This window comes from Trachurus trachurus, assembly GCF_905171665.1.
Source record: "Trachurus trachurus genome assembly, chromosome: 5".
In the NCBI taxonomy this organism is placed as follows: Eukaryota; Metazoa; Chordata; class Actinopteri; order Carangiformes; family Carangidae; genus Trachurus; species Trachurus trachurus.
Window position 1 is genome coordinate 31,833,373 of NC_139896.1, and position 19,209 is coordinate 31,852,581.

The window sequence follows — 19,209 nt, forward strand, 5'->3', positions numbered from 1 at the left end:
GTGAAGCAAATGCATGTGGTTGCTTCTGTTTCGATTAAATGTTTGATATGATGTGCAATTTTTCACAGCTTGATACCAAAGATTCAACAAAATCTTGTCATGAAGCAAACAACCACACACACGTACCCATCCCCCTTCCACATCCTCCTACTTGTTCTTGTTATTTGATTTACATGCAAACACACCCCTGCATTCCTTCACACACACACGCACACACACACATGCACAAACACACACACATATAGATGTACGCTTCCACAATGCACATCCATACAAAGGAGGAGATGCTTCAGGCTATAAATCTGATTAATACCCACCACTATGTTTACACACTGCCTTTCCCATAGACGACTGATTCAGAACAGCAGGATCATGAATCTCATGAGACATTAGATGAAGCCCAATACATCTCCTCCTGCCCTTTTGCTCTTACTAGTGGACACACAACCATTCAGTGGCCTTCCCCTAGCAAACACAGCACACAGGACATTTACACCCATCATGGGTTTGGCATAAAATCAATAGTCACTTAAGGCAAACATTTCATTAGTGAGAAGATGAGCAGACCATGCTACACTGAGAGGAGATGAGCCACCGACCCCACAGTCGATACTAACCCCTGACCCTTCCTCTTCCTCCACCCTGCTTTCCGTCTTCTTCTTCTTCTTGTCCTCCACCAGGGTTTTCAGTGGACTCAGCCATGGGGATAATGAACCTCGGAGAGCTCACCTTCGTGGCGGGCGCACCCCGGGCCAATCACACAGGGGCCGTGTTGCTGCTGAAGAAGGATAACGTGTACCGCCTGGTGCCGGAGCACATTTTCTGGGGGGAGGAGCTGGCGTCTTCATTCGGGTACTCGGTCGCCACGGCGGATCTGAACAAGGACGGGTGAGGGACTCAAGTCAGTCTGGACAATCATCAGGAATCAGAGAGATGACTGAGGATTTGGGGCTGTGGGTTGCAAACAAAAGAGATCTAGTGGTGGACCAAAGCAAATAACCGCAAATGACACTTTTGACCCTTCTGACCTTGACCTTTTACCCATACTTAACATTTTCCTTTAAATGAAAGTACCAATTTTGACTTCACATATAACCTGTTAATAATCATATCACACAGAATTTTAAATATCACAGCCAAGTGTTTTGTATTACATGGTAAATGTCTGAGGTGGGTCTTTAACTTTCTCTTTAATTATCTGTTGCTGTTGCTGTTGCTGTTTAGCTGGACAGATCTGATTGTTGGATCTCCCAACTTTTTTGACCGTAAAGCTGAGATTGGTGGAGCTGTCTATGTGTACTTGAACCCATTTGGTCACTGGGATGATCAGGCTCGGCCGATCCGTCTCAATGGGACATATGACTCCATGTTTGGGATGACCGTCGGCAGCATCGGAGACCTGGACCAGGACGGATTCGGAGGTTAGAACAATGTTTTTGGCTCAGCTAATTATGACCCAACATGTCTGGAGAGTTTATAGTGACTGTGAGGTTTTTGTCAAAACCCAAAGATGGTATTTCTTGACACGGATGTTACATTTCAATCTATAACATGATATTTCATCATATATCATCCAAACAAAATATGAATGTGAATGAACTTGCTGCGACCAGGCTAGATTCACTTATTTGCTGATTTCATCTGGTGATCTAACTTTGATAATATTTGAACAGTGTGTGGTAGAATTTTTCATATTTGTCCTTATCACTCTGTCTGTGGGTCATATTTTAATCTATAAAATGAGAGGAATGAAGAGGATTTTAAGTTTAAACATGTAAAGCAGCCTCTCCTATATGTGTGCAGATATCGCTGTGGGGGCCCCATTTGATGGAGATGGCAAAGTTTTTATCTACAGAGGCTCAGAAGCTGGAATTGAGACAAAACCTGCTCAGGTGAGTTACAGGTTTTCAAATGATGAAATAATAATAATAAATGTATTTGTAGTGAGTGGTAGCGAGGGAAGAGGAGTGGAGGGAGGGAGATGATTGTGAATGACAATGAATAAGTAGTAATCAGTGTTTCTTGCCCCTCAGGTGTTGGACGGCCGTGACTTTGATGTGAGACGTTTTGGATACTCCATCTCAGGTGGTCTGGATATTGACAGTAACCAATATCCAGACATTGCAGTGGGCTCCCTTAATGACTCAGTGGTTCTCTTCAGGTGCGAAATATTTGCCCTGTGGCTCTAAATGAAAAAAAAAGTTTTGGAAAATAGTCTAGTTCAAATTCCATATCTAAGTGGACATTTAAAGGGATAGTTCAAAATGTTGGCAAATTGGCTCATTGTCATAATCCTTATAGTTTTAGGAGTAGTTTCGTTACCTTTAATTTTCGGTGCAAGTTATTTAGAGCGGCGGAGCAGAGCCGTGAGCTGCTCAGAGCTACGCTACGGAGGCTAATGGGATTTCTTGGTTTCCCTCATCAAACTCATCAAATACACAGTCCAACAACTCCAAAACGCTCTGGTGGACAAGTTAGACAGAGTTGTTTTCGAGATAATTGCAGAGACTGCTTGCCAAAAATCTGGCCCTGACGGAAACGCGCACCAGCGGTTTTGCATGGATTTCCCTCTAAAACAACTCTGTCTCATAACGTTCTGTTATTATCTCATAGCGTGGTGAATGTGCAGGTCACAACTTGTCCACCAGAGCGTTTTGGAGTTGTTGGATTGTGTATTTGATGAGTTTGATGAGGGAAACCAAGAAATCCCATTAGCCTCCGTAGCGTAGCTCTGAGCAGCTCGTGGCTCTGCTCCGCTGTTCTAAAAACGAACCTATTCCTTAAGCTATAGGGATTATGGCAATGGGCCAATTTGCTAAAATGTTGAACTATCCCTTCAACACATCCTTATGAAATCCAAGTTTTACAATACAATAAAAAAATACTGTTCTATGATCATTTTGTCATAATTTGTCTATCTATAAATCTTTGTGTGTTTCTGTGTGTCTCCAAGGTCTCGTCCAGTCATTCACGTACACAGAGATATATCTGTTCACCCTGAGCACATTGATCTGGGGCAGTCCAACTGCAAGGGCAGAAATGGAGTTTGGTAAGAAAACATTCAGGATAACTTTGCAAAATTCTAATGTAGTATTTTGTCATGCCATTGAATTTGTGAAAGATTTTTTCACTCACCATCTTCTTTTTTTTAGCGTGGAGGTCAACGCCTGCTTCACCTTCTCAGCCCACCCAAAAGACTATGCATCACACATTAGTAAGTCACAACTCAGTCTTCACAACCATTTTTGTTCTTCCCTCTTGTGGGACCTCATATCACCCTCCACTGTGACAAGAGTCATTTCTATTTACAGTAGAAAGTAACCCTATCTGTGGGTAACATAAGACGTTATTATGATTAAATCACAGCTGTGTAGCAGTGTATTCCCCCAGACAGGGGGTTTATCATATGTCCCATCCCTGATGGGCCTTTTAAGTGCTCTCTGTGTGTGTCCTGACATTTCTCTATTTAATCCCTTTCTCTGTTTTCCTGCATCGCCCCCGTCTCACTCCCATCAAGTCCTGGTGGTGCGCTTTGAAGCAGACATAGAGCGCAGGAAGCTGGGCCTCCCGCACCGCGTTAACTTCCTGGGTCGCAGTTCATTAGAGCCAGAGTACACTCAGACCGAAGAAGTGGTGCTGCATCGGCAGGCGCACGCTGTGTGCACCACCGCTGTCTTCCAACTCCATGTCAGTCACTTTGATTTGTTCATGTTGTCCACATCAGACACACGGGTGTAGTCTTTTATTGTGGGGTTAAATGTTAAAGAATCTTGTGTTCAGTTTGAGAAATTTGTAAACAACAGTTGGTGATGTTTGACCTAACTTTTATCTTTTACTTCTATCCACCTTTTTCCGTCAAAAATGTAAACCGATTTTGCTCTTGGAATTGTATGTTCACGTTTCCATGGTTTCAGTAGTCGCGGTAAATGCATGTTTGTTTTTTGTTTGTTTTTTCATTGAAACAATGGATATCACACAAATGGACATCCATTGTTAAAACCCAGCTACATGCCTTTACTGCAACTATGACAACTACTGAAACCATGGAAACGTAAACATACAATTCCACCGGAAGAGCAAAACCGGCTTACGTTTTTGATGTTTTGAAACTTGTGGATAAGGAAATGGGTTAAAATAATAATAGTTTTAATTTTTGTGCTTGGTTTGTCTTGGTGTCAAAATTCTGCACATGTCCCATTTTTTAACCCTATTTCTATGACCAGAGATTATGTTTGAGTATTAACCATTTTTATGATTTTTGTCCCTGCAGGAGAACATACGTGACAAACTGCGCCCCATCTCACTGGCAATAACCCACAGTATCAAGCCTGTTCCACCACACATACACAGACACTCAAGGGTCAAGAAGCTGGAGAATCTGGCGCCTGTACTGAACATCTCCCCATCTAACACAGTTCACACTGAGGTCTGTCGCAACAAAAAGAAGCAGAAGTATTTTATAGTCAGCATGCATGTTAATTGGTCAATTCTATGCTCTTCTTCTGCTGATTCATCATAGGCTTCATGGTTTTGCTCTCTTGAACCCTCTAATGCTTAATAGGTGTTTTAACCCTGGGAGGAGGAGACATGTAGTTAAGGTTATAGAACGATCATAGTCATGGTTAAACGGAGCAATATTGACCGTCCATTGGAAAACAGAAACGCAGCAGTCTCTGGTATTAAGGTCCAATGTTTTGTCCACCCATCAATCCACCCTGAACTCTTATCAAGATGGACCTAAAGAGGGGTTCTGTACATATGCTGTTGTGGGGCATGCACTGAAAAGAGCCACTGCTCTGGGTTGTAATAAGCTGACCTATGGTGTTGTTTTTTTATTGGGAGGAAAGTCTTGACAGTACAGGTCAGAGTAATTGTAAAAGAGGGAGTTTCTGCATTTTAAGCACATAGAAAAGTATAATGCAATAAAAACACATTCTAGCACTTACCTTCCTCCAAAATTGAATTCTGTTTTGAAAGCTGATACTTCTTGATACTGATATCACACATTTATGCTAACGCACAAGTGTCTCCTTTTGCCCCCTGAAGGTGAACTTCAAGCGAGAAGGATGTGGCAACGACACGATCTGCCAGAGCAACCTGAAGCTGAGCTACCAGTTTGGAACACGACCCATAACCTCCGACCTCTTCACCCCTCTGCCAAAGTTAGTATCTGCTTAACCCATTCTGTGTGAGCTGGGGGATTTTATAATGTGATCTGTTGCCTAGCAACCTTAACACCAATGTAAACATAACGCGTGCAACGGGATTTAGTATATTTTAACTTAACTTATTATAGCGCATAGTATTGTAGTGTTTTCACTACAGCACTTTGCCTTCAGAATGTGGTGATTCAGTTCCTGGCAGCTGTAGAGATCTGTTTTCATCTCCATCCTCTTTACCGCTCTGCAGAGATGAGGACGACGTGCAGGTGTTCTCTCTCAAAGACCAGCGGCTGGTGGTGCTGGAAATCACCGTCACCAACATGCCCTCTGACCCGGCTAACCCTCAGGAGGACGGAGATGACGCTCACGCTGCCCAGCTGCTCATCTCCATTCCAGACACACTGTCGTACGCCGGCTCCAGAGTGCCACCACAGGTATGTGGCCAAAACACGGTGCCGTTTGGCAAGTCCAGAGTCTGTGTATTAGATGTTTAGATCCAGAACAATATATTTAAAATGACAGTGACAGTTTTATTACTTATGTGAGACTGAACCAAAATGCTCTGTCTATAGATGAGATGTCAAGCGAACCAGAATGGCTCCCAAGTCGAATGTGACCTTGGAAACCCAGTAAAACGAGACACCAAGGTAAGAAAATCAGTCCAAGCTTGAGATATTCAAAATGATGACATCTACTCATTGAGAGGATTAATTGATAATGAAATTCATTGGTAGTTACAGCTGCATTTATCATCGTTTTAAGAATTTAAACTGAAACAAGATGATCATGTCATAGAAGAAAGAAATCTGCTCTGTTCATGAACATGCTAAACAACAAACATCAGTAAAACACATTTTTGGTTATTATGTGTCATCATTTTGTCCTTTCCTTTGGTGTTATATTTGTTTGTCTCTTCAGCTGAAATTCTCCATCAGCCTGAGCACGTCAGGCATCACCATAGAGACCACTGAGTTGACAGCAGATCTCTTGTTGACAACGTAAGTTCAGTCAAAATGACGTGATGAACTGGTGTGTTTCGTCTCACACCCACATCAGTCTTTGATTATATAATTGCAAATTTTGATCTGTTCAGAACAAATGAATTTTTGATCAATGAGTTTGTGTTTATCGTGTGTTCTCAGTATCAGTGAGCAGCCAGACCTGGCCCCAGTCACAGCATTTGCTAAAGTTGTGATAGAGCTCCCTCTGTCTGTCAGTGGGTGAGTAAAACAGTGACATCAATACGTATAAGCTTCTCTCAAGTGAAGTTGTTTTATATTCATCACATGCTTGTATTTCCTCCAGCTTTAGTAATTTTGTTTTAACAAATATATGTCAAAGCATTTGACAGTGACACATGTGACATATTCCAGTTGTTTTCAGTTTGACATTCAAGGTATATCAATAAACCTAAAATACAAATACAGTTTGACTGTGTGAAAGAGAGTTTAAGCTGCCTAGAGAACAGCGTGTGTACGCAGACTGACTCAATGATGTGTTTTACTGTAGGCTTGCCCGTCCTCACCAGCTGTTCTTCAGCGGGGTGGTGCGTGGAGAGAGTGCCATGACTAGTCTGGAGGACATCGGCAGCCCTGTGGATTTTGAGTTTGTGGTGAGGAACAAGTGTGTGTGAAGGACATGTGTTTGTAAAAAAATAATTTGTTGTCTGACTGAGAAAGAAGAGAGATATTTTCACAGGTTTACAATAGAATTTATTTATTTTCACAAATAAAAGGACCCAAGAAAGAAAAATGCCTGTTATTTCCAGTTCTAAAATTATATCCTGTTTATATTTTTGTCTGTCAGGTGACTAATCCTGGACAAGCTCTGCAGACGCTTGGCTCTGCGTTTCTAAACATCATGTGGCCGTACGAGCTGGCCAATGAAAAATGGCTCCTGTATCCTGCAAGTCTGAAGTTTGAGGGTCACCCAGGCACACAATGCATCCCAACAGGGGCCCTGAATCCTCTAAAGCTGCAGAGCTCCTCACTTGCAGAGCTTCCACAGACTGTCAGTCACAGGGTAAGCAGAGCAGACGTCATGTCTCACTACAAAAGGAAATGCTATTTAACACCACCATTAAACTGTTTTCATGAACCTAAGTTTTTCTCAGCCTGCCCACGTTTTCATGTCAAAGATTCAAGCTGTGCTGGGCATAATACTTATTTTTTCCTGAACCATTTGAAGTGACTGATCCATCTCTGATTGTGCTGACTTTACACTTCCAGGAGCCTGGGAGATCACGGCGCTCCCACCCAGAGGACGAAGGCCAAGTGATGCCAAAAGGCAGCGTGGGACGAACCACCCCAGCTGTGGCAGCTTCAGAGAGACGCAAGTCACTCAAACTGGTAAGAGGAGAAAGACAAGGACAGAGGAAACAAGGAGGAGGGAGTGTTTGATCGATTTGCAGTTAATGCACACAGCCAAATGAATACATGGCCAGCAGAAGATGCAGGCATTGTTTGTTTAGCTTTTCACTATTCTGCTCATGTCTGGGTTCAGTTCAATCCAAACATTGCCCATTGTCATTGTTTTTTGTTTTTTTTCCAGGATTGTCTCTTGGGGTCGGCACGCTGTGTCCTGTTCCAGTGTCCCCTCCATAGCTTCTCCGGTCAGGCCGTCCTCAAGATCCATGCCAGGCTGTGGAACAGCAGTTTCATAGAGGTAAAAAAAAACACAAAAAAAACTCCTGTCATTATTCCATCAGGGCCTTAGTGAGCACTACTCTCACTCTCTGCTTCATTTTGACTGTTAGAGCTGCTGCTGGCACTCACATTGACGCACTGGGTACTACGCAAAGTGAATGAGTGACAACTGAAGCAAGTGCATAATCAGAATGAGTGATGAAATGTATTAATTGGTTTTGAGGTTGGGGTAGTCAGCAGAGTGAGGCTGCAGCTTTGACCTCTGAATCACCTGCAGCTGCAGCTGCAAATCGTCAACAGGAAATATGGGGTGCTCAGAGGTTGAGTGGTTGGCTTAGCTTGAAGCAGTTACTCTCACTCCTTGCTTTCCATCAAATAGATGCATTTCTTTTTTTAACTTAAGAAACATAGAGGAAATATACAGCCAATATGGTTCTTAGATTTCTGATAAAATTGTTTTCCGGTTAGTGCTTGACCAATGAGTTTCCCCACATGAATCACAATGTTGTGGTATGGGAATTGGATTTGAATATTATTGTGCCTTTACAAATTATCATTCATGGCAACTTCAAGCTCTACTGCCAAACTCGATTTGGGAACAACAAAACAAAATAGTACTTTGAACATTTAATGTAGCTGGTTAGGTATTGAATGAATTTCCTGGTTTTCCTAATGGTTACTCTCTCCCTGTCTCTCAGGATTATCCAGCTGTCAGTGCTCTGGAGCTGCTGGTCAGAGCCAACATCACTGTGAAGTCCAGCATCAAGCACCTGGTCCTCAAGGATGCTGCCGCACAGGTACGTGGCTCACTTCACTTCCTGCAAAGCAGAACATCCACTGCCCACATCTCTTTGTGCATGCTACTTCTTTTTGAAATGTTTTTGTTATATCAAGAGGAACACTGTTTTTGTTTGTTTGCATTCTTACCAACAGTGAGCAATACAAAATCATTTCACAACAGGCACTAGTTACTAGGGCCTGACTCATTTATTGATCCACTACATGGCGTTAATTCAGCAGTGAAAAAATATTTCCTGCAGTTGTAATTTTTCCTCTCGTTGTCATTCTCTCCAGGTTCCAGTGATGATCTACCCTGAACCTGGTCGGGGCGACCCTTTCTCGATCCCCTGGTGGATCTTCGTCGTAGCCGTACTGGCAGGCAAAGTGCTCCTGACTGTGCTGGTCTGCATACTGTGGAAGGTAACATACACCAACATGCACACAATACATAATGCTTTAAAAATGGACCATGTGCACTTTACACATGGACCATCTCTGCATCCTCTCGTCCACTGTGTCAAAGTCCCAAAAGCAGTGATTATGTGGTCATTAATAAAACAGAAATCTTCAAGGTGGGACATTAAAATGAACATTTACCCCATTAAGATTCTCATCACAGCAAACACTGATAAAAGCCTCATTGACTTCATCCTGTCAGTTCCTTTTCCTACTCTAGCATTTCCTCATCATTTTCCCCGGCAGTCCAATTATTTGTGACTGCTTTGTTCTGTTCTGTCCTGTAATCATTTTATTCCTTCCAGCTCACTCTCATCTGTTCTCTTTTGTTCTTATGTTTTGCCCTCTGTCTCAACCTTCTGTTTTGTCTCCCCTCAATTTCACCTCTTATCCCTTAATCCCTTTTCTTTTCTATTTCTCATTGTTTTCTTCCTATTCTACCTCTCCCCACTTCCTCGTTGCCCCAGTGTGGGTTCTTCAAGCGCAGTGAGCGACGCCCGCACTATGACACGGAGTACTACCACGCCCATTTGGGGGTCCAACCCTCGGAGGCGGAGAAGCAGGCCTCAGAACTATAATATAATGTATTTCACTCTGGCCTGTTCTCCCCTCCTCCTCTCCCTCCAAGCGGTAAAGCCCTCACCCACAATCGCTTTGTTTTGACCCGCTCTGGTGTGGCTGGTGGTGTTCATTACATACACCATGAAATATTAGCACATTTTGGCACAGATGATCACAAAAACACACAGATGTACTGTAATATTATAGCAGTGACACTTGTTTTCTAAGGCCAGCTCCTCGTAGTTACTGTGTCTATGTTGGCATGGCCGGTTAACCTCATAATCAAACGTGCTCTGAATCTGAAATTAGAAAATTAGCAATAATTTTTGGTGAACACTTAACTGGATGGTGGCAGAGTTACGCTTAACAAAACTCTTGTGAACCTGACAGAAGTAGACAAAACTATATCAAGTTTATCAGTTCTAGCAACAACTGTTGGTTTGGTCGGTCAGCTATAGTTAGCTAGTTATTGTTTCTTTTATTTAAGTTTATTTGAAAACATCTTGAAGTTTGATTAAAATGTTATTTACAGTGTGTGATATTGTACTGAGGGAAAAAATTAAAGCAGCAATGTAACATTCCTAATTTTAAGTATGAGTAAGTATGAGGTTAGATGTAGGTTTATGTTTGTGTGAAAGGGCTGCTAGCATGTGACCACCCTGTGTGTTTAGTTTACACTCTGGTTTCCTGGAGAGCGACCTTCCCAAATCTGGGCTAACATTAGCCTAAACTGTGATACCATCCAGGACCATTTTTGTTACTAGTTGCTAGTTAGCCAGACACGCTAACGTTTTTAGTGTGGAGCATCGAAAAATGCATTCCTTCCACTTTTTCTCTTGTGCTTTTATTTTGGAAAGGATAAAAAACACCACTGATGAGATTAATATTTTTCTTTATAGAGTCGCATGTAAAGATAGAAAAATTGAAAGCTTGAAGAATCTGTTAAAGTTATTATTTGACAGTTGTTTCATGGGGATGGGGTATAGCCATCAGTGATGGATAGTCATGATAGTTTTGATAATGTATCAGCTGTGCTCTTGAAAAGGGCTAAAACAGCCTGTGCACTTTTGCCACCGTGGTGTTATTCTCTGTCATTTGATCAGAAATAGTAAAACTGTGGGTTATGAATTTATTCAAAACTATTTCCTTTATCCAGCATTGATCTGTCAGTCTCATCTGTGCGTATTGAACACCATCCAGCCATCTCTCCCTCAGGGCTGCAAGATGCCTGTTGTGCTGTGTGTTTTGCCGCCACTCTTCACGTCACTGTTTAATTATCTGCACTTGTTCAGTCTGGCACCAGTCAATGACGACTATTCATGTTCAGGATGTGCTTGCCAAGGACTTTTCAATTTCTTAACAATGCCATTGACATGCATCTTATGACCCACTGACTTTCACAGGTGTCAGAGTGAACCTGTCAATTTTTGTTCATATTAATGTGTGCAAAATGTCTTAATGGCACTTTGGCAGTGTGTTGGTGTGTTAATCAAGAGGCTCTTAGGACTGGTGTTGAATTAGAAATGTAGAGCATGTGGATGTGCTTTTTCTTTTTGGATTTGCTTTTTGTTAAAGAGTCACCCTGACTGTGCAAGGTCACTATGAGATAATCAGTTTCCTTTTCATCAGTCTGTGGTGAACAAGGCAACACTTAAATTGAAAAAGCAGGATTAGTCTCTTACTAGACTTGATATTGGAAAGCAAACCTTACCTTATCTACTGAAATAAGGGCAGACAAATGGTGATTCACCAAAGACCATCATTTAATCTTTTTTTTTTCTCCCTTTCTTCACTTCTGTCTCTCCTTCCTGTGCTGACAGTGTGGCTTCTTCCAACGGGCCCACTACAAAGACAAACTGCCTCAGTACCACGCAGTGAAGATTCCTCGTGAGGACCGGCCTCAGTTCCAGACTCGGAAATCAGGAGTTGTCCCTAAAAAGGAATGGGCCACTCACTGGAGCGACGGGACCTCGTAACTTACTTTGAAGCACTGACTGACTGAATTAATTCAAATCACCATGTGTGGCACTCATACTGTCTCTTGCATTGGAACTAACGGACTAAAAAAAAAAAAAAACGGCGCGCATAGGCTGAGACCATGAAATCTTGTGCACACTGTACTGTGTCAGTACTTGCATAATGGCAGCCCGTTACACTGTTAACTGGATCTATATTCTCCCATACAGTAGCCCACTGATCGTTGGCCTTGGATCGATAGCCTATTTATACTGTGCATATTTAACAGTGTTTTACAGTAAATACAGATGAACCAGTGTAGCTGCTCAGTATGTTTCACAGCCTGAACAGGGAGCACTGATGCTCGGTGCCTGTTTTGACTGGCACAACGACGGAGGACAGAAAATCATAACTCAAAGACATGCATGAATGCACAAACATACAGTGTAATTATACTATTAGATGTGTACAGAGGCACTGGATATCGATGAAGAAGCCACTGCCCATGACATAGACTACTTTTTTGCCTTAACTACTGTAAGACTGACAACTGAAATGGGCAATTGAAAAGAAAAGCATTTTTTTATATATAAATGGGATGTTTGGGGATTTAGTAAGCACTGGCGAACAATGAAAGAATGTCAGTTTGTAAAATTGGTGCAGAACACTGAATGTGTTGTTATCTTGGCTTTCTGATTGCTTTGGGCTGGCTGACTAAGCCATTAAACAAGTTCACCTAATGGTCTTTGTATATCTTCAGTGAATAGATAGTGTAATACATGTTCAAGAAGAAAAGAGCCTTATGAGGAGCCTTTTCAATTTGTATCTTTTTGCATTTTTTGTTGGTCTGCCAGTCAGATATATTTTACATCCTTAGTTGATCGCCTGGGTGAACTTGAATAACAAAAAAAAAAAAAAAAAAAACACAGTACAGCCTATCATAGCAATGACTGTAGCACTGTTGTCGCGTTGGAAACCAAATGTGTCAGGAGAGTGGAGCAATATTTGGAGTGAGGCCATTGATTTTTCAATGGATGTCCTGGCTGATAAGGAAAGTCATTTCCCCAGGGTACACAACTGTCATGTCTGAAATCAAACGTTGCTGTCAAAGTAAACCCAACACAATAAATGACTGAATATATATGACACATTGAAATCATGAGGTTTTCAAGAGACACACTTTTTTTTTTTTTTTTTACTGAGATGTATAAATGTTTCACCAGGAAGCACTATGACATTTGTACGTACATAGCTGTTTTCAAATTGTTTAGCTGAAATACTGTATATCCATCTGCTAGTCACCCTGTTCCTTGTAACTCTAGTATAACAGTCAGGGCTAAGATTGTACTTCATCGTAGTACTGACATTTCTAATTGCAAACAAGTGCCTTATGGTGAAAGGGGCAGATTGTGAGCTACTGGCAAGGAACACAAGGCTACTGCAAATTAGATCATGTTGCCCTGAGGCATCTGCTGGGACACCTGTGTGGACAGACAAACATCCCTCCGATACAATATGGAGTGGAGATTTCTGGAAGAGCAGAATTCATTGGAACTAGACAAACTTTCTCTGGATCTAATCTGGGTCATTGAAGTGGCTATAAAGCATGAAGAGTCGGCTTGTTTTTAAGGTATTGCTGGACAATCTTGTATTAGCTGCATGGAGCTCTTGTTGCTGTTCTGACGTTCCCCCATTTTTTTTATTGTTTTTTTCTTTCTTTTGTCTGTGTCATGACTTGGTGTTTTATTTATTTTTTGTTTGGCTGCACTGTTTTAACGTCATAAATGAGGTAAAAGGAAACAAAATAAACCCATCGGACAACAAAAGCTGTGTGGTTGTCATTGGATTTTCAGCCACATGAACAGTTTGAGAAAGCTGCAGTTCACCCATTGAACACTAGATGGCGCCAAAACTCTGAAACAATTTTGAAAAAACAGAACTCTTCTTGAGATACAAAATATAGATTCATATTGATTTTGCACATTCATTCTTAAATTTTAAGTTTAAACATGATTACAAGATAATACCAGCACTTTTATTGATTTTTAAAGGTTTATCTTAAATATTACAAAATAAAAGTTACATGATTCAGTGGAATACCATTTGTGAATGTGTCTGTTTAGCTAACATGAGAAAATGGTTGTATTGGGGACATCAGCCATTGCTCATCATTGTAGCAGTAAAAACATCCATTATCCTCATAATGTCACAGTCACAGAGCTCAGCCTGTGCTGTGGCTCATAAAGAGCACTACAGTATAAGGTCCACCAGATAAAGCTGTGGGGTCAGGTTGACCTGAGTTTTACATCGTTAGCTCATTTCCTGTTCTGACTGGCTGGCAACACATCGATGATTAAAGTGTTCGCACATCATCTCGTCCTTTAGATCCATTTAAATCCCAGCAGCAGCCATCCACAGATGAGATGTTTCACAAGTGTTGCAGCAGAATTATATATAAAAAAAAAAATTGGAAATTGGATATGAGCATAGGTGACCTCCAGGTATGATGAAGCCCATTACTTGTTTTTTTTAATATGTTTCTGTAATGTAATGTAAGAATATGAAGCTCCACATCACCTGCGTATTAGACTGATATGGTGATGTTATCAGATCTAAATCAGTAGGCCTACCTATCAACCATTTTTATTACATGATTCTGTTTTAAAATACACATCTTAAACAGCACAGACTAAACACAAACATTACCTTGTATTATCATGTCAGAGTAAGTGAATTAGATTTTTCCATAATCCAAAAGCTTATGTTCTTATTATAGTCATGAAAACTAATTCCCCCCAGAATCCTTCAGATGTCATCTTGGTTACCATGGTAGTTAAGCAGGGACAGTTAGACAGTTAGTGTGTTTGTGTGTGTGTCTGTCTGTCAAGACGGATTGTCACCCATTAGGCTCTTGGGTGAGCCAAATCTGTTGACGTCTCATCCAGTATTGGACAGGTGACTAATCATGATGCGCGCACACACACACACACACACACACACACACACACACACGGCAATAATGAAGCCAAAATGTCACAAATCAAGCCTAAAGTATTTGTTTAAAATGAACAAAATGAAAGAACCTGACATTTAACAAATGAAGGGTTTATTCTAAGACACATTTTCCATAGGGAGAAGCTTCTTCTTCAACAATACATTACAAAAAACTCATAAAATGCTTCCTTCTACTGTGTAAGCTAAATCCTTTGATGACCTGTCACTACTGACCTTTACAAGTCATTTTTGAGACAGTGCATGTGCATTGTACATGGTCCTGATGATGTTCAAATAATTACACCATGAAACAAAATAACCCTTTACTTGAAAATTAAATCTACAGCATGGTCTGGCCAATTCAGCTTCTATTTTCAAAATCATGACCTCACATACCCTCTGGTTGAGAAACATTAGCTCTACAGTAAGATAATTAAAAAAAAAGCTCGTAAATGTTTTATTGCCATTTTTATGTCTTTCACCGCTTCAAGAGTTGTTGTTTTTTTAGGTTCATTAGTTTCTTTCCTAAGATCATTGAAGTTGTGTGAGCTAATCTGTTTCATATTGACACCTGATTAAAGGGTAATGACTGTTTATACATATTGTGTGTCTGTACTTGCAGCATGGACCAATGGACAAAAGGGACTGGTGGCTCAGAGTCCATTTGCAGGGATTTATCTGTTTAATAACTGGGAGAGTTGTGTTGCATGACCCTAAGGGCCACATAATAAACGCAATCTGGTGCTCAGTCATCACTAATGCCCTGATCCTGCTAAATGGACCTGTTTAACTCTCATATTAGCGGCTGGTTCTTCCTGCATCCTGTCCCCTGTTCCCCTTTGTACAGTAGCATCTTTCTCCAGCTCTCCTGGGGTTTTCCAGCCAGAGACCGTGTGGTGTATATAAGCCCCGGCCAAGATGTTGCCACCACTGACGTTAGCCAGGACACCACACGAGGAGGACGCTTTAAAACTCTGACCAGGAGCCTTTGAAGTCAACAGGTGAACTCGGAAAACCGAAAATCTTCGTCGTCTTCTTCTGCCTTATTCTTCATCAGCTTTCATCTGACCCCCCCCCCACCACCCTCCAGACTGAGACCATGGACACAGCTGCGGTGGTGACTCTTCTGGCTCTGCTTGTGGCGATGGCTGGCATCAGCCAGGCTCTTCTCATCCAAAGTGGTCTGGACAAAAACGACGTCCTGCCAGGCAGCTCAGAGGAGAACATGGCTGACCGCCTGCTGGGGCTGGTGAGAGAAAAAAAAAACACTCACAAACTTCTATCTCAAAATGTAGTATTGTATTGTGGTACCTCTGCTCACTGACTTGTCTGTAGTCAGGGGCACAAAATGCATATTAGACTGTCACCATTTATGCATGTGTGAGTCAATTTACTAAAATAATATTGGCATCTGAAAATAAAAGTCAAATTCTGAGGCGTATCTCAGACACGTTTATGAAAATGAAAAAAACAGTGTTTTTATGAAAAAACACTGTCTGTAGGGAGGATTTCAATATGGACTGTCAGCTGTGCCACTTTAGACAGAGTCAAAAATCTCTTGTGCACAACCTGAAGTCATGCCAACGTTTTTTTAGGAGAATCTGTCACAGTCACACATTCATTTACATACTGTGTCACACAGTATGTAAATGGTATCTCAGCTGTCTTATAAAGTGAGAGAAGCTGAATCACACAGCCAACCTAGATGTCTGATAGCATTCCTCCTCGTGTGTGAAATACACTGATGTATTCTGTGACCAACAGGCAGTCAGAGCAGGAAAGCTGGTTTGATAAAGCACGAGGAATCACATCATCAGTGACAATGTAAGGTTTTCTGTTTGTGTGACAGATATGTCTGGGGTTTTATTTTGCGCGCTGATAAAGCACAAAAAGATCATGAGACACATTCTTGCATCTGTAGACTTCTATTTACATTTCAAGGTTCCTCGTCACAGCAGGACAGAGTTTCTAGAGATGCAACCCCTGGGGTGTGTGTTGCAACACAAAACCGGATCGGTTATTGCGCTTGATGTTCCCAACATGTGTTTGTGGGCTTTCTATTCAAAAGCAAAAGGAAGATTTTTGATACTAAGCTTTGTATTTCTGTGTGTGTGTGTATGTGTGTGTGTGCTGCAGGAGAGCGAAAACACAGATAACAGCATTGATGATCGCCTGCTGACCTCAGTGCTGAGGGCTCTGCTGCTCGGATCTCAGAGAGAAACCAGGAACTCTGTCCTCCATCAGCCGCAGAGGTCAGTGACATGACAGAGCCTGTATCGATCACACACATCAACACACATGTGGAGAAAACATGCAGGATATCAGAATATAAGACGACCGAACCAGCACAATAGAGTACTGAGTACTGTGTGTGATCATTTCAAAGAAATTTCTGTCCGACTCTGTCCAAAGAACAGGTGAAAAGGCAAAAATATATATTTAAAAAAAATCTGTTAGCTGTAATGGAAAAGAAGAAAAAGCTGCATAATGTGGAATTTAAAAGCTGCAGCTAGAGACTTTTTGGTATTTAGCCTTGGTGACTAATGAATGACTAATCAAATATCAAAAGAGATAGTCTGCAGAACATTTTTCTGTTTGACTAATCAACATCTAATTGTTGCTGCTGTGCTTGCAGATGGAATAATAATAAAAAAGAAGATTCACTAATTTGCATCATATCTAAATTATAAAATGTCACTGCATACCATATGCTCGGTTTTTGAACATTGTGTGCTTGACATGTCTATTAGTTTTGAGTTTCTGGAGCCATCTGCCTCTCTTGTGACAAAGATTAGATCTTGTTTTTTAACCTGAAAGTTTGGTCTTGAGGGTTTAAATGTTTTAAACTGTCGCCTGTAATGTTCTTTTACCTTTGACCTACTTCCTATGTCATATTATATCCGATGAGTTAAATACATTGAATGTCTAACAAAACAACATATTAGGTATCTTTTGTATTTGTAGCTTGTGACTGTGCAGTTTTTCCCTCATCAAATGCAGTATTTTTTTTATAGGTCTGTGAAATAAAAATGTCTCTTACATCACTTCGTGCTCCTGTTTCTCCTCCTTTATAGGTTCGGACGTGGCTCCAGAGGGCAGGTAGAGTCAGAGGATCAGATGCATGCCCGTAACTGGGAGGGAGCCCCCGGTCAGATCTGGAGTATGGCCGTGCCCCAGAGATTTGGCAAGAAATAGTCTGGCTGGCAGATTCACACACATCACTGTCCTGGTTCAGGGCCAAGCGGCGGGTGAATGTGGAGAGAGTAAATTTGAATGCATAAACATGAATTATATTAAAAACTCTCCTGCTCTTTTCAACATCGTCCCAGCCCTTATAGGCCTGACTTGAAATTTGGCATTTAGTTAAAGATGACAGGCACTTCATTATATCGTTTTCTGAAAACCAAAAAGCATGTTAACTGGTGTCTATCTAGTCTTCTGAGCAGGCTGCATCTGCCCTGACTTGAATGTTATTAATAAGAACCAAAACATATTTTTTGCTGTAAATTGATTGCTTTATTTTCTGTTATTATTTTGTTCTCTAGTCAAATAAAAGAGCTTTGAACTTGGAGCTAAATTTACGCATATGTGTGCTCATTGTGAATAATGCGCAGAGGACAGAACCATGGGCGTAACCATGCATTTTTTGGGGGGGACATGCCCCCCCGCCATATTGGGGTAATATCCATCTGCCCCCCCCATAATATATAAAAATATGTGACATATTATATCCTCCTTTTAAGAACCCCAGCTGTCACCACGTCCATCTCTTGTTATTCCGATTTATTTTCCATTTAATTCCATTGTTTAATTTGTTGGTTAAAGAAAACTAAAGTGTGTGACCCCCCCCTTATGTGTTAAAATACAGTACATACGTGCTGTGACTAATAATTATTTTCATCATCAGTTTGACAGTTAAGTCTGAGAAAGCTCTAACCAGAGAATATTCTAACTAATCAACCTACAGTATCATTTAGTCATTGCTTTCAGAAATTCAAATATCAAATTAATCTTTGATATCAGGAGATTTTTGAGGTGGTAAGCATCTAAATATTTCCTGATCTTGACTCAGTGTTTTGTCTTGTCCTTCATTTGCAGTCGGTTGCTGGACAGTTTCACTTGTTGGACACATATAAACATGAAAACACTCTGATGGGAAATTGTTTTATAATCTTAACACTAATTGCAAACAATTTGTACAGCACCAGCATGCAGTGAGGAGGAACATCTGCTGGACCACACACAAGCACATAATTACCCCGGTCATTTTTCCACTACATTAAATTTGTTTGTGACAGCTCCCTCACGTCAGAGCAGTGCAAATTAAGTAAAGGACACACAAACATGCACATCTGAAATTTGATATCTTGTGTGTTGAAATATAGCACCTGTAAATATGTTCCTTTACTTGTGTCTCTACACACAATAGTGTGGAGGATTAAATTACATGGAGCCTGGATGGAAATGTTTTTTATCCTGCTATCATCTATTTAATGTAAAGAGGCCGACTGTCTTCTAGCTGTTTGGTGTTCTTGCGTGGTGGTTGCGGTGGCGGTGGATTTACAGGCCACCTGGGGAAGCAGCATGCAATAAGCTTCAGTGCTAATTAAAACACAGAAACATGCAATTACTCTACACTTTCACGGTTTCCGCAG

The 19,209-nt window shown here is 41.1% G+C and overlaps 2 protein-coding genes across 3 annotated transcripts in view; both read left to right on the top strand.

Annotated features, from left to right (window-relative positions):
- Positions 1-12,347, top strand: part of itga7 (integrin, alpha 7) — a 32,754-nt gene extending 20,407 nt beyond the window's left edge. For both annotated transcript variants that reach the window (XM_083972315.1, XM_083972316.1), the window contains exons 6-25: positions 681-888; positions 1,225-1,421; positions 1,804-1,892; positions 2,034-2,161; positions 2,954-3,049; positions 3,153-3,214; positions 3,518-3,687; positions 4,271-4,426; positions 5,047-5,162; positions 5,410-5,596; positions 5,735-5,809; positions 6,081-6,160; positions 6,305-6,382; positions 6,672-6,774; positions 6,969-7,184; positions 7,391-7,510; positions 7,713-7,826; positions 8,506-8,604; positions 8,882-9,007; positions 11,425-12,347. In XM_083972315.1, the coding sequence (XP_083828441.1) occupies positions 681-888; positions 1,225-1,421; positions 1,804-1,892; positions 2,034-2,161; positions 2,954-3,049; positions 3,153-3,214; positions 3,518-3,687; positions 4,271-4,426; positions 5,047-5,162; positions 5,410-5,596; positions 5,735-5,809; positions 6,081-6,160; positions 6,305-6,382; positions 6,672-6,774; positions 6,969-7,184; positions 7,391-7,510; positions 7,713-7,826; positions 8,506-8,604; positions 8,882-9,007; positions 11,425-11,580 (2,576 nt within the window). In that variant the 3' untranslated portion in view covers positions 11,581-12,347. The remainder of the gene's footprint in view (positions 1-680; positions 889-1,224; positions 1,422-1,803; positions 1,893-2,033; positions 2,162-2,953; positions 3,050-3,152; positions 3,215-3,517; positions 3,688-4,270; positions 4,427-5,046; positions 5,163-5,409; positions 5,597-5,734; positions 5,810-6,080; positions 6,161-6,304; positions 6,383-6,671; positions 6,775-6,968; positions 7,185-7,390; positions 7,511-7,712; positions 7,827-8,505; positions 8,605-8,881; positions 9,008-11,424) is intronic.
- A 3,306-nt stretch (positions 12,348-15,653) lies between these two features.
- npffl (neuropeptide FF-amide peptide precursor like) lies at positions 15,654-17,749 on the top strand (the record flags this gene model as incomplete). Its single annotated transcript, XM_083971632.1, has 3 exons — positions 15,654-15,803; positions 16,691-16,806; positions 17,629-17,749. The coding sequence occupies 3 exons, from the start codon at positions 15,654-15,656 to the stop codon at positions 17,747-17,749; spliced, it is 387 nt and encodes a 128-aa protein (XP_083827758.1).
- Positions 17,750-19,209: the final 1,460 nt, after the last annotated feature.